The sequence below is a fragment of the Ciconia boyciana genome, chromosome 1 (assembly GCF_034638445.1).
Source record: "Ciconia boyciana chromosome 1, ASM3463844v1, whole genome shotgun sequence".
Taxonomy (NCBI): Eukaryota; Metazoa; Chordata; class Aves; order Ciconiiformes; family Ciconiidae; genus Ciconia; species Ciconia boyciana.
The window spans coordinates 72,717,526-72,731,043 of record NC_132934.1 but is presented as its reverse complement, the minus strand read 5'-3'; the positions used below and the strand labels follow the sequence as shown (position 1 = coordinate 72,731,043).

Here is a 13,518-nt window from a genome sequence, read left to right as displayed (position 1 = left end):
TATTTTGATTCAATCAGATAAAAGTTACAATGTTGCTATGGTTCACTACTTAGGCATTGGAAGGGTTAAAATTTTATGAAACACATGCTGTCCAATTTTATTTGGTTGTTTTTATAACATTGTTTTAGAAATATCTTGTCATTTGCACTGCATTTTTATATTTCAGTTGGTTTTGTGAGGAAAACTGAAACAGCTTTGTTTTAATTTCATGTAGTTTTATAAGAACAAATATTAACATAGTATACAGAAATGTATGAATACCTTTTGATTCATTGTTTTCTGTATCAAATAATGTAGAAGTTACAGTCAATACTTGAAAATGCGTGGAATAGATTTCACCCCCCCATGTATGGTCTGTAGGACTCACTGGAGTTAGGCATGCAGTACTCCTGGCTTTGATGATAACTGCAGATAAGAGAATCCGCATTAATGGAATGAATAAACCCCATAGCAGGCAGTTTGCTCCATTGGAACAGATCTTTCATACCAGTCAAGTTGGATTATGCAAAACTCATTCTGTGTTGGACCGTCTCCATTTGGTACAGCCAATACAGTGCAGCCTCTGCTGTTTTAACTCCAGCTGTCTGCCAACAGCCTTAAGGGAGTGCTAAGAACAGAGACAACTGACCATGAGAATAAAGTCTGCCACAGGCCCATTCATTCAGGGTCAGCCCAACTGCCATCCACCACATTGTGGAGATGATTCAATGGCTGGTTAGGTGAATGGTGCTGAACGGCATCGAAACATGTAGGCTTTTGCCAGTCATCCATAGTCAGAGTCCTCTCTGGTTCCTCTAGCAATCTCGTGAGCATAAAAGTAGTTGTATTAAAAAAAAAGGGGGTGGGGGGAGGATGGAAAGGATCAGAGTGATGATCCTGGAAATGTAAAGCTTTCTGTTTAATTACAGGAATAGTGTAGATAGAAGTCATTTGAAGTTTTCCACATCTGTTTAGTTTATGCCTTTGTGGGAGGGAACACTGCTAGAAGGAAGAAAATCAACTCACTTGAATAGTTAATATCTTCTGAAGATTATAAAGGAACCAATTAAGTGTCTTTTAGAAATGCACTGTTCACTCGTCTTGAGATTATTTGGTCATTTTATTTAAACCTCAAAACAGCAATCAAGCTAAGATCATCTTGGGATGAATTTTTTTTCTTATTGAACTATAAAAGAATGAGTGGGCTTTTTGATCAATTTCCTGTTTTGTGTCTTTCCAATTTTCCATGAGAACACAGTGGGCTTTAGTATAAAAATCATATATAAAAATCATATATTTAGTATAAAAATCAAATATGATAAAAATCATATTTACCTAATGAAGAGCTGAAGAAACAGAATATTTCCATGAAGGAATGATTCTTGGTCATAGAACCTTTAACAAAAGTCTGCACTATAGACAGAAATAGTATCACATTCAAATATACACAAAATACTATCACATTTTAAGGTTTTAAAATAGGATTTCAGCCATATCTCAGAGTGGCCTGTATGCTAATGTTAACATGCATAGAAATGTCCTAAAATATAAATACATTGATAGGATATACTGATTGTGTAAAAAAAAAAATGCTGCATCAGTTATTGTATTTTTATTATTATTTATTCAAATAGAATCTCATTATTAATAAAGTTATTCTTACCAAGGGTTTATCATTCTGTATTTCAGCTAAAGAGTTTGTTTCACATACTTCAAGATTCATTACAAGAATCTACCCCAAGGGAACAAGAACGAACTCTTCAAATTATAATCCTCAAGAGTTCTGGAATGTGGGGTGTCAAATGGGTATGTATGTTTGCAGAGACCGTTGCATTCCAGGCTTTGCAGCGACTAAACAGCTACAAGATTTTTTCCTTCCTATAGTATTTTTTGTGTTATATAAGTTACATATTTTCCCTCAGTGGCATCACATTAATTTTGTGTTATCTAACCTTCTCCTTCAGTCTACATATACTAGTAATTTTACATCCTGGAATCTAGGAATTCTGATATAGAATAACTAAGGGGAATATTATTTTCATCTCTTTACTTTTGTAATTAGTTACAATTAGGCCCTAACTAATTATAAATATCACTTTCTGTTAAATAGCTATATCGTATCCCAAATATCCCAATTTATTATAATTCATTCATTCCTTTAATAATCCATTCATACCTTTTTTTTCCTATTGGATAATAAGAAAAACACTAGTAAGAACAATACAACATTTTTACGTTTTGAACCTTATTTTGTATTACTCCTAGCCCTAAGACTAAACAAAGCATGATTTTATCTTATGAAACACTGTAGCAAAAACACATATATAAATAACTTTCAACAACTAAAACAGAATTTTCTTCTTTTTCTTCATATATTATCTCCTTTTTTATTAATAATTCTACAATATTTATCTTTGGGTGTCTGTAAGGAGAGTCTAAATGATAATTTATATTTTACTGCCTGTCTGTTTGGGCTGAAATTATGATGTTAATTAAGTTGCCTTAGGTTTTGAGGTAAGAGTGTGCTATGCATTAAGCATCATACTGCCAAAAAAACCCCTTGCAATATACCTTTCAAGGAAATGAAAATAGATTATATTATTTTGCATGCTGTATTAATCACATTCCATAACCTCCATGCTTATTTGTCAGCTGTGACTAAGGTGTAAATAGAGGACGTTTATAAGAGAAAATGGGAATGGTAGCTGCTGCTTCTTTTTTTTTTTTTCCCCTTCTTTTTTTCCTTTTTTCTCTTGTTTTATTATTTCTCTTTCTAAAAAACAATTCTTTTTTTGGCTGAGGTCTAGCACTCTTCACAGCTACTTTGTAGTTAGCAAGGGAATAGAAGCAGCTGCCTGTTTAGCTAAAGGTGGGAATTGTTGGAACGCAATTGCATTTGCTTTTGCCTAAGGTTGCCCTATAGCATTGAATTAGAAGAGGTGATGGAAAGATATATATGTGTGATTTAGGAATGTTTGCACAGCAATAGAAGCCTCATCTGAAGAATCTGTGGATTTTCAATGGTTTTGTGCGACTGGAGTGGCACAGATGCAGGAGATGTGGGCACAACAATTAATATTGGTGCAAAGAATTCCCAGATTTCCCTGAGCAATGAAATAACAATAACCTGTTTCTCTTCATTTCAAGTTAGTTTTTAATTTGAAATTGTTAAAAATAAGCATGACTTTTCTACTCAGCAGACTTGGAAAAACCTCTCACCTGTAAGCACTTTTTCCTTTTTAATGGCTTTAGCAGCAATCTTGCCTTCATCTTTTTTGTTCTTCAGTTTAAAAGATTCTCAGTTGCAGAATATTTTTCTACATCAGTCTGCTACACCTTCTTCAGTCTTAGGCAAAGTAGAGAACAATATTTTTTGCATCCACATATATATTCTGTCTTTTATTCTGACTCTATACCAAGGCCACCTGAGGGAGACTGTGGGGTGAGCAGGGCAGTTTGCTGTAGGCTCACAGTTTTGAGAGGTGAAAAGTATGGTCTCACCTTGCTGTATTACAATACAGACTCACACAGAGATGGGCACAGATTTCACTTTGCTTCTAGGGCCCTGGAGCTTATGTGCACCCTTGCGCCAGGCTTCCTTTTTTACTTGTTTCCTTTCTCAGCTCCCAAAATATCTCTGTTTCAAGTTACCTTCTCAGAAATGTTTTTAAGAGTGTGCTATTTCCAATCAATCATTACAAATACAAGATATTTGTATCCCCAGCTACTTTCCTACAGTTATAGAACTTAGAAGGAGCATCACGCCTCAGCTTTCACTGAGAGACTGCTGTTCCCACGTCTGTGGCCCTGACCACAAGCAGTGGAGGACATCCCCAAGCCTAAATTTCTTACCATTTGCTGTCCCCACACCGAGCTATGCCATGCTGTCAGTGCCACACGTTGAGGTAATGTGGGGAACAATGACTAGGGAGATTGTGTGAATTTGGCCACTCAGTGCTGGCTGTTCTGTGAAAGAACTGAAATGTACTCAGACGCCCCCATAATTCTCTCATTGTTACAAATTCTGCTTCTCATCCTGGCTGTTGTATTGAGGTATAGTTTTACAACTACAGTAGGAGTAAAAAAATTACTAGGTAGTATAAATTTTGTGTCTGTGTCATTATAAATGTTTATTTATAGTACAGATTTGGACTTGGGCTAGGCTATTGCGGGAAGTATCTCGCCATTACCATATCATTTGAAATTGGTTTGATTATATTCTGTCCTTGTGGTTGATCCTCACTTAGCTTGATGTCGTGCTATTGCTGGATTATTTACCTGGGGTGGTGCACTCTCTCTATACTATTTACATTGCTATTAAAAACTAGTAAGTTTGTTTCATGCTTAGAGGAAATTCTAGCCAGGGGTCCTTAATTTAAAATGTAATTAATCCCTCAGGCCTACCATACTGCAGTTTACTAGTTTTCTTTCTAGCCTGTAAATCTCCACACTGATGTCTGCAAAGAATATCCATTTGTTAGATCTCAAATAGGACTGAAGTATTTCAAAATTACTACATTGACTGTTGACTGAGAGTATACTTTAATGAAAAGTCATTCTAAACATTAGCATACAAAACATATGATTTTTGCTGTATAGGGGCTTTGGGCCCCTTCCTGGAAGAATTAAAAATATGCAGGAAGTGGTTAGATCTGCCCTCTTGGTCACATCATTTGCATCTTCATTTAAAGAAACAGTTTTCTCATAGGAATAGGCTGATTATAAGCAATTCTCCACACATATTATTTCCCAGCCATGACAGATCTGTTCTTGATTCCCTAATCTGTTTTAGATAACTGTTTGACAGAAATATAACCGCACTTCACAATACAACTCCCAAAGCTCCACTCAGTGAATCTTCTGCTGATGTCCTTCCACAGATTTAACACAGATTTTCTAATTTTTGTGTCTGTCCTGTGTCCATATAGCCCACATACCCGCCCTGTCTCCCTGCCATTGCACTCTGCATCCCATGCACAGAAGTAATCCCTCCAGATCCCTTCTACCACTTTTAAAACTGTTCACAGGACTCTTAGATTTCTCCTTCCTCAGCTCCTTTCACCCTCCCCACACCTGCTAGCTTACCCTTCTCACTTACCTTTAACTTCCTCTAACATCCATAACTGTTCTGGCTGGGCAAAGAAAATATATTAGGTTTTGTTCAAACCTACATATAATACTCCCTGCCAGGTCTCTGCATCATGTAAATGATGAGAGTTGAGTTACTCCTTCACTTCACTTAGTGATAGATCCAAAACAGTGCTCTCTTCTGTACCTTGCCAGCAATTTTCTCTAAATTGGTTGGAACATATTAACTCAGAGCAGCCTGGCACTCAGCTAAAGCAGGATGAAATGGTCCAACAGGCTCAAGTTTTGTTGGGGTTGAGGACAAGAATTATGTAATTATGTAAACCTAATTTCCAGAGGAAGGCAAGTTAAAAACCACAGTAAAAAGTACAGTTTCCACAAAACTGCTTTTGGATATCACTGTGCACTCAGTGTCCATTCTCTGAAAATTGAGACTCATAAGAACAGGATAGGATTTGTGAACAAAGAAGTCTTATGGAAAAAAATACCTACAATAACTTTTTATAGTCTGGGAAAATTAGTATGCCTCCTGCACACAACTGCAGCGTGGCACCGGAAAGAACTGGTTTGGCGTATCCATATCTCCTTTTTATTTAGTAAATAAAATGGAATGTAAAGATTTATGCAGGGAAAGAAAATTCAGGACACTTATTCAAATAAACAGATATCAGTTGTATTATATTGACTGAGAAAAACAGAGCAAAAGACCAAACCAAAAGAAAACCTTAGTGAAAATAAAAATAGAAAGACTTAAATATCCTTTTGAATACGTCCTTTGCATGCAGTAGAAAACATTATCCATCTATCAAAACAATCTACAGGAATGACCAAAACATAAGTTATATGAGAAAGCCATGGTATGGCAGGTACAGAATTTTATTTTAGAAGAGGCTATATAGAGCATATGTTTTCTGGAGCACTCATAAAAATTTATATGCTACTGTGAAGGTTCCGCTACTTGTATGATGGATTTTTTCTTATCGTAGGTTTTGTTGTGGCCTGTGCCATTGAAATGCAGCTTGGCAATTTTGTCACATCTGTTTTGTGGCTAAACCTTGTGTGCAATAATATGACAAAAATAATGCCTAAAAAGATGAGTGATAAAGAGTTCTCTAACTAGTTCTGATTTTAACCTCTGAAGCTACCTAGGGAAAAGATACCCACTAATAAGATCTTGGTATGCCTCACTTGTGCAACTTAAAATGACTGTCAAGTCTGACCTTGCTTGGGTTCTAAGCGAGTGAAAACTTAAAGAAGAGGCAGACTTTGGAAAGCCTCATAAAGAAATAGAGGGCACGTTTACTTTGGAATTTTCGGTTGTTGTATGTTTCCTCTGAAACTGTATTTTCCTTTCTTGCTGGACAAATGGCAAAACTGGAGACAACAGGACTGATTTTTTTTTTTTTTTTTCCCTAAATGAACAGATTATGTTCAATCATGGGAAGTTTAGATATTCTTGCAATCTTACTGAACACTATACATTTTAGACTATGTGATGGAGTGTCAAATTTAGTAAAGGAATTTATGAAATATTGAAATTGAATTTAAGGAAAAACACAGGTTCTTCTATTAGAGCCGTTCTAAAAGATGGTGGAGTACTACTTTTTCTTATAGATTTAATTCGTTTTTCAGCATGATAACTTGATACTCTTGGCTATTATTTTTACTAGAATTTTTTTTATAACACAGCAAAAGTGTAAAACAACCATTTTCTATAAAATTGCTTTTTTCAACAGCTAATGCGACATCTAAAACAAACTGAGAATACTCATTACATTATAGCTTTGAATTATTGTTGCTTGAATTTCTAGTGAAATTTGTGAAGTGACATGCTTTAATGTTTTTATTTTTATGCGTGGTTAGGTTGTTACAATACCTCAAAGCTCTTTGCAGTATTCATTATTGCTGTTAGATACTAAGTGAACACTCTTAATCTAGCATTGTGATCCTTAAAACCTTGCAGATGACTTAACTCGAAATATTGCCTATGTATGTCATGGAAAAGACACATACATCACAGCATTTCATCTTTGTTCATTCTGCAGCTAAAAGCCTAATAGTCTCCAGCCACTGAACAGAGCTTCAGCTATCTTCCCAAAATGGGCTCCAGATTTTGTCCCAAACTAAAACACCTCTTCTGCCCAAAGGCAGGGGATGAGTCTGACATGTCATACACCTCATGGCAAAAACACACCCAGGCTGTTTTGTACAGCTATCCTTCCAGTCTAGAGCTCATTCTTTGTTTGGGCTTGCTGTGGCCTTATCCCACAACTGACTCATGGAGAATGTGCTGTAAGAAAGACAGGAAAGATTTCCTGCTAGCTCCCAAGCCAAGCAATGCCCTGGAAGAATGAAATGAGAAGGCATAGAAAAGTATCTCTTGGCTGGTCACTGCCTTTTGTTGAGGTTTCAAGGACAGGAATAGTCATCATAGGTCAGCTGCAGAAAAGGCACAGGGGTCAATACCTATATTATTACTGTCTTCCTAATATGGTTTTAACAGTCCAAAAATTCATCTTTAGGAAGTGAAAACTAGATCTTGCACAACTGACATAAATCTTACTAAACACTGTTGAATAGTGTGTTGTGAAAAGATAATACTAAGATGCCAAACAAAGAAGTGTGGTTTTTATTAGCAAAGTCATGTAGCTGGAAAAAAATCCATAGCTGTGACAGGCCACATGGCCATCATGGTTTATGGAACCCCTAAAAAGGGTTGCTTCACCTCTTACTGTTTGCTCCCTTAAGTCCCCAGCCCAATGGGACAGCTATTAGAATTTTAGACTCCAGGGATATGGTTAATCTTGTATTTAAAGTATGGACCTATTTTTCATTACGTTGCCCCTTAAACTTCATTGATTAGATGCTCACTAGCTGTAGTGGGGTAGCTAACTCATGTGTAGACATCTACAAGTTAGGTGGGACAATATCACCCTGATATATGTAGCTACCTGAATACACTCACCTTTCCTTTGGAATGGCTCCAAGGGCTGGGAGGTGTTTTGAATAAAGGTTTCATGTTTCTCTTGCAGGAATGTCTCTAACTGCCAGGTTTATGACAAAGCTCTTGGGCTACTCTGGAGGAAGGTTTTTTTGGTGTGTGTAATAGTTACTGGAATTTCACTTAAAAGCAAAGAAACACAGAAATTTAATTTTACCATCAATTTTTCCAGCTATCTTCACTAAATCCACAACAGCAGACAACTAATAGAATACTAAATAATTTATCTGAAATCTAGTCCATTTTAAAGAAAGACAGAAAAAATTGCAGGGGCACAATTGTCTCTGAACTCCTTGCTGACCTTGTTCTAAACTCTGTGTTAGAGACCCAGACTAAAACAGGAAAGGGAAGCTGATAATATACACTGTTCTGCCAAGAAGCACAAGGCAAACAAATTTCAATAGTTATTTTGGAAAAGTGTCTGTTTCAGGTGTGAAATGACAACCAAAAGATGCTCAGACTTACACTGAAGTGTAACTTTCAGACTGACACATTAATTAAATAGCAAAAATAAATTTAGATTCTAGATTTGATAGTTTATCAGAAATGCTTTAGGTACTTTTCCCATGAGAGCCTCACAAGAGAGGATCTGTAATTGAAACCAGTTGCAGATATACTTGGACAATGGATGATTTTTAATCACCTGACATCTTTTTTCCAGTAGACCTACTTGTAATTAAGTAGGAACAATGTCAGCAATTATGAACATTAGAATGAGTGAATTCTTAACATTTCTGATGACAGTGTCTTTAGAGGAACAGTATTGAATTGTCCCAAAGACAATAAGGACAGACTGACTGCACATGCTGAGCATCATGTGTCAGACAGTTATGCATGTTACTCTGTTCTCAGAAGAGTAGTCACTCTTACTACGGCAGAATACCTCATGTTGTAAGTCATTCATAAATTAAGTTTCTGTAGAATAAAATAATCCATTTCAAAATGCGTCAGTGATAAACAAAGTCAGAAATTAAGCTTAATTAGCTTAATAAAATTTGGAGTCTAAATAGCTAAAGCCCCACTTTATTCTCTAAGCAGAGGAAAAAAATACATACAGTTTGACCAAATTTTTTGGTCAGAAAAAGAGATGAAAGACAGTTTGTATACCAAAATTTTTACTAACCACTTAAGTCTGCTGTGTGTTGTAAGGGAACCAATCACTCTATACTTTTTTTTCCTGGTAGACACAAGTCCTTGCTCATAAAGTTTGGGTGGGATCTCACCTATTCACTGGCTTGGCGAGAGGGCTAAAGCTGCATAAAGATTTAAAAAACTCATAAAGCCCAAGGAAAAGGGGATGCTGAGGACACTTAAAAGACAGTATGTCCACAAGCCTGAATTAACAAGCACCCAGAGAAGGCAGTGGGGATCAGAGTGACATGTCAAGACAGGACCAGAACAGCAAGTAATGCTCAGGCTCAGAGCAGCTTGAGGAGGCTGCTGTAATTTGGCAGAGAGTCTTAATTATGCTAGAAGTCTTTCTATTTTCTGAGATAGACCCAGATGGAAAAGGTGTTTAAAAACCACCGTGTTCCACCATTTTTCCAGGTTACGTGTTCTGACCACTTGGTGATAGAGCACATTATCTTCCTTACATCTGCTGTTAGTGAGAAGGGTTTACAGGGTACTATAGTATGCATTGAATTTCTCTTATGCAAACTCCATCAGACTGCATATAAGACTGAATAATATTTTCAATATACTAAAAGGGAAATATTATTTGTACTTGAGGATATTGTGATAGTTAATGTTTGCACAGGGCTTAGAAATCAGTGTTATTTTATCATTCAAGTGATGAAGGTATTATCATATTTTAGTTTGATAGAATTTGTTTGCTACTGATAAGAGATCCTCCTGCTGTGTATGCTGCTTCTGTTAAATGAATGCCTGCTTCCTGGTATATGTAACAGGTGACAATTTGTCATCATGTTACAGTTTATCCTTCCTTCAGATGTCTTCAGTTCATTTCAACATAATCTGATGACTGAATATCCTCCCTTTTCATCCACATTTTGATTCAACTCATACTCAGTTAGCATGCCCTTTATTCAGGCTGTGGATGAAATTTTTTTAAAGCCACCTACATCTCTTTGAAAAAAGTAATGTGGACTACCCAGTCATGTAAAGACTTCTGAAAATATTTCTGTAAATTTGGGCAGTGATGGATGGGGTGCAACTGTGACCTGTGTGTGCGGAGAAAGGATAGACAGTCAATGTCCAGCTGGGAGTGCTAATGTGGGATGAATGCAGTGTCTTCAAATCCAGTCACCTAGATCATCTCATAATCAATGACAAAATACTCCAGATCATTAGGATATGGTTCTGTTTTCATAGTATTTCCCAGTCTGTGTGGAATTCAGTTCAAATTTTGGATATATAAGGCACAAAAGATGTGTTTCATTCATTGTTAGCCGCCCATTTTAAGAACATAGATGACTGAAAGAGCTGAGGATGGCAACAAGACTGATCAAAGGGTTGGAAGTGTGATCTATTATATCCCTTTCAACTCAAATGAGTGAAGTAAATCATGGAGATAGGAACATTGGCACTGAGTACTTTTTGCATATGATATTTTTGGAGATTGCATAAAATTCAGACATTTTGAGATGGATTTTAAATGGTGTAAAATGCAATTAAGTAACTCATTTTAAGGAAAATTGGTGACAAATATATGCTTATCCATTTTAAAATCTTCCCTTTTAAATGCAGAAAATATATTAAACCTTAGGGTTGTAATAAAGCTAATAGCACCAGGAAGCAAAGAATAAAAAAATAAAAAATGACAATTTAAAAGTCCCAATAGGAATATTAATTGAGAGGCAGCATCACAGATGAAAGACATGCAGTTTTCTTCAACTGCCTTCAAATCATAGTCACTTAGAAATCTAAGAACCCCAGTGCTCACTTTGGTTTTCAAAAGCTTTTGCTTTCAGTCTAAAAATCAATTATGTCTTGAATGGTAGTGCTTATGGAAGGCACTGTATTTGAATACTTAGATTGTGGTTAGTCCTGCAATTAGTTGTTGCATTGACTTCAGTTAACTGCTTGTGATACAGAGGTTTGGGATGAAAATAGCCTTTGTATTCTTCTGTGCATTATGGATTGTTTCAACTTTTGGGAGCTAGGCTATTTCCTAACTTGCATTTGCTATATGAAGTTATTTACATCTGGGGCCAACAGGGACAGCCATGGCAGCTTTGGTACTTTGTGAGAAGACTTGAGTATTAAATACGCTGATCTGAAGGAGATTTGGCCTCACAGTTCCAGGAAGACTTGGATCCATTTCAGATGCAGGAATTACACTGAGGAATTCCTTTGCTCAGGTTGTCTTCCAAGCCCGTGTTTTGCTCTGCTGGTCTGATTTTGATGCCAATATTAAAAGGCTTTTGGTGCTTAACGGAAGGACTGAGGAGAAAGTTTAACTTACATAGTGCTAAACTTCAGATGCCTGTACTTTCCCATGAAAACCATACGTTAAGATTATGTACTGTTCAGATGGTTTCATAGTAAGCATATTTGGGCTTCTTTCCAAAAGAAACCAGGAGTTTAAAGGTCTCTTTGCACACGCATTAAATTTCTACTGTTTCATAAAACAACAGTACAAAGCCTGTTATTGACAGTTCTGTTCTTGAATTCAACAAAACTAAGATGAAACATTGGATAGAAATTCAGTCTTCCTTGCAGAAAGGTGTTGCCAAGACCACACTGCTAGACAATGGAAAACGTAGGTTTTAATTTATGAACTTTGTCATTTCTCAAGAAGTGTAAGGGTTATAACTGCATCTGATTAAAAAGAAAAACTGCGCATCAACACTACACCATAAAGCTTTGTCCTAGGAGGCCCCAAGCAGCTATGAACCTTGCAAACAGTTGTAGTAGAGGTATGCATCTCAGAGAATATAATACAAAATTTCACATTCACTTACCTTAATTGGGTTACAACTTGCAATACTGGGAAATCAGTAGGTAAATTAAAACTACTGTTCAGTGTGTTTTTAACTTATTCTAACGTAAAATTAAATTAAGTAAAAATATAGTGTTGATGTTTGAAGATATCAACCCGTAATAACATTGCCCTTCACTTGTGTTGCAAAAATAATTTTCCTAACATGATAAAATGTAAAGTATTCTCCTTCGCTTGTTTCTGTTGTTAAATCAGATTTTCCTGCTTAGTAGCCTATGAAGCTTGGCAAATTTAGCAACAGTCTCATTATGTGCAATCATGTAATTTGTTTCATCATGTGGAAGCTGCTATTTGAAGCTATGACTGTTCAATTTGCCTTAATTTCAGTTACACTTTTTAAACCACATATTCTGAAAGTATGGCCTAGAAATTACATATGGACTGAGAGATCTTGGGTTGCCTGTCGATCATGTCAGGACTTAGGCTTCAAGAAGCCGCAGGGTTGCAGCTCTGTAGCATCCATTGCACTGCTTGAATCAATGTATTAAGATACAACAAAGTTTATATAGCACCACATTTGGGTCTGTTTCTGGATTATGTGTTGAGTCATAAAAAACAAATTGTGAACCACTGCCAAAACTAAACCAAGAGAATACTTACCCTCTTTAAAAAGGCAATGATATGCAATGGGCAATATGAATATTTTTAAGTTTAAATTCTGTTGTCAAAGGTAAAATAAGTTTAAAATTCTTTTGCATTTTGACACAGAATCTATGCCTGCATCTACATTAGCATTTAGTTCAAAGCAGGAGTGCATGTTGTGTTTTGTTGGTGGTGGTTTGGGTTTTTTTGTTTGTTTGGAGTTTTTTTAGGCAAGGTTCCCAATTGTTCCTACTTACTGCACGTGGGTTCACGTTGCAGAGCAATCTTAGCTAGCGCAGATGGGATTCCTTTCAGATGAAATAAAGGAAGCACTCTGGGAGCACTTGATGTATTCCAGCCATTAATTGCTATTGAGGTCATGGGACCAGGCTAGAGCTCTTCTGAAGTAACCCCACCGAAAACATGCTTAGTACAAACATTAGGTCCGTAGTACCAGCTGTTTCACTCTACAGATCTGTTCCTATTTGTGTCATTTATTACAGAATTTTTTAAAAGGATCGTCAAAGCAGTGAAGAAACAATTTTTGCAGTGAAACAGATCCAAATTTCTTGCATTTTCCACATGAGATAAGGATTTCTGAATTCTGCCAAGTGTTCATTCAATACATTTATATTATCTCATAGGAACATGTAATAAGGTCCTCTTCCTGAATTATTATGAGGATGCACTTGTACTGCTTAAAATCTTCATTTTTTTTCCTACCAAGCTATCAAGTAAATGACTTTTTATCATTTTCTATTTAACACATGTCATGTTATCACTTCGCTGATTTGACTTGTGCATTTTCTATTTTGAATGTGACAGGAAGCTCCAATGTACTGGAATAGGGGAAAATGTCATTAAACAGGTCTATTTCAATGTTGGCTATATCTCATGAATTACA

The 13,518-nt window shown here is 36.2% G+C and overlaps 1 protein-coding gene across 1 annotated transcript in view; it reads left to right on the top strand.

Moving 5' to 3' along the window:
* The window catches only part of PLCZ1 (phospholipase C zeta 1), a 56,973-nt gene that overhangs the window by 34,153 nt on the left and 9,302 nt on the right, over positions 1 to 13,518 (top strand). The window contains exon 9 of the mRNA XM_072849931.1: positions 1,669 to 1,785. Coding sequence (XP_072706032.1) covers positions 1,669 to 1,785 — 117 coding nt within the window. The remainder of the gene's footprint in view (positions 1 to 1,668; positions 1,786 to 13,518) is intronic.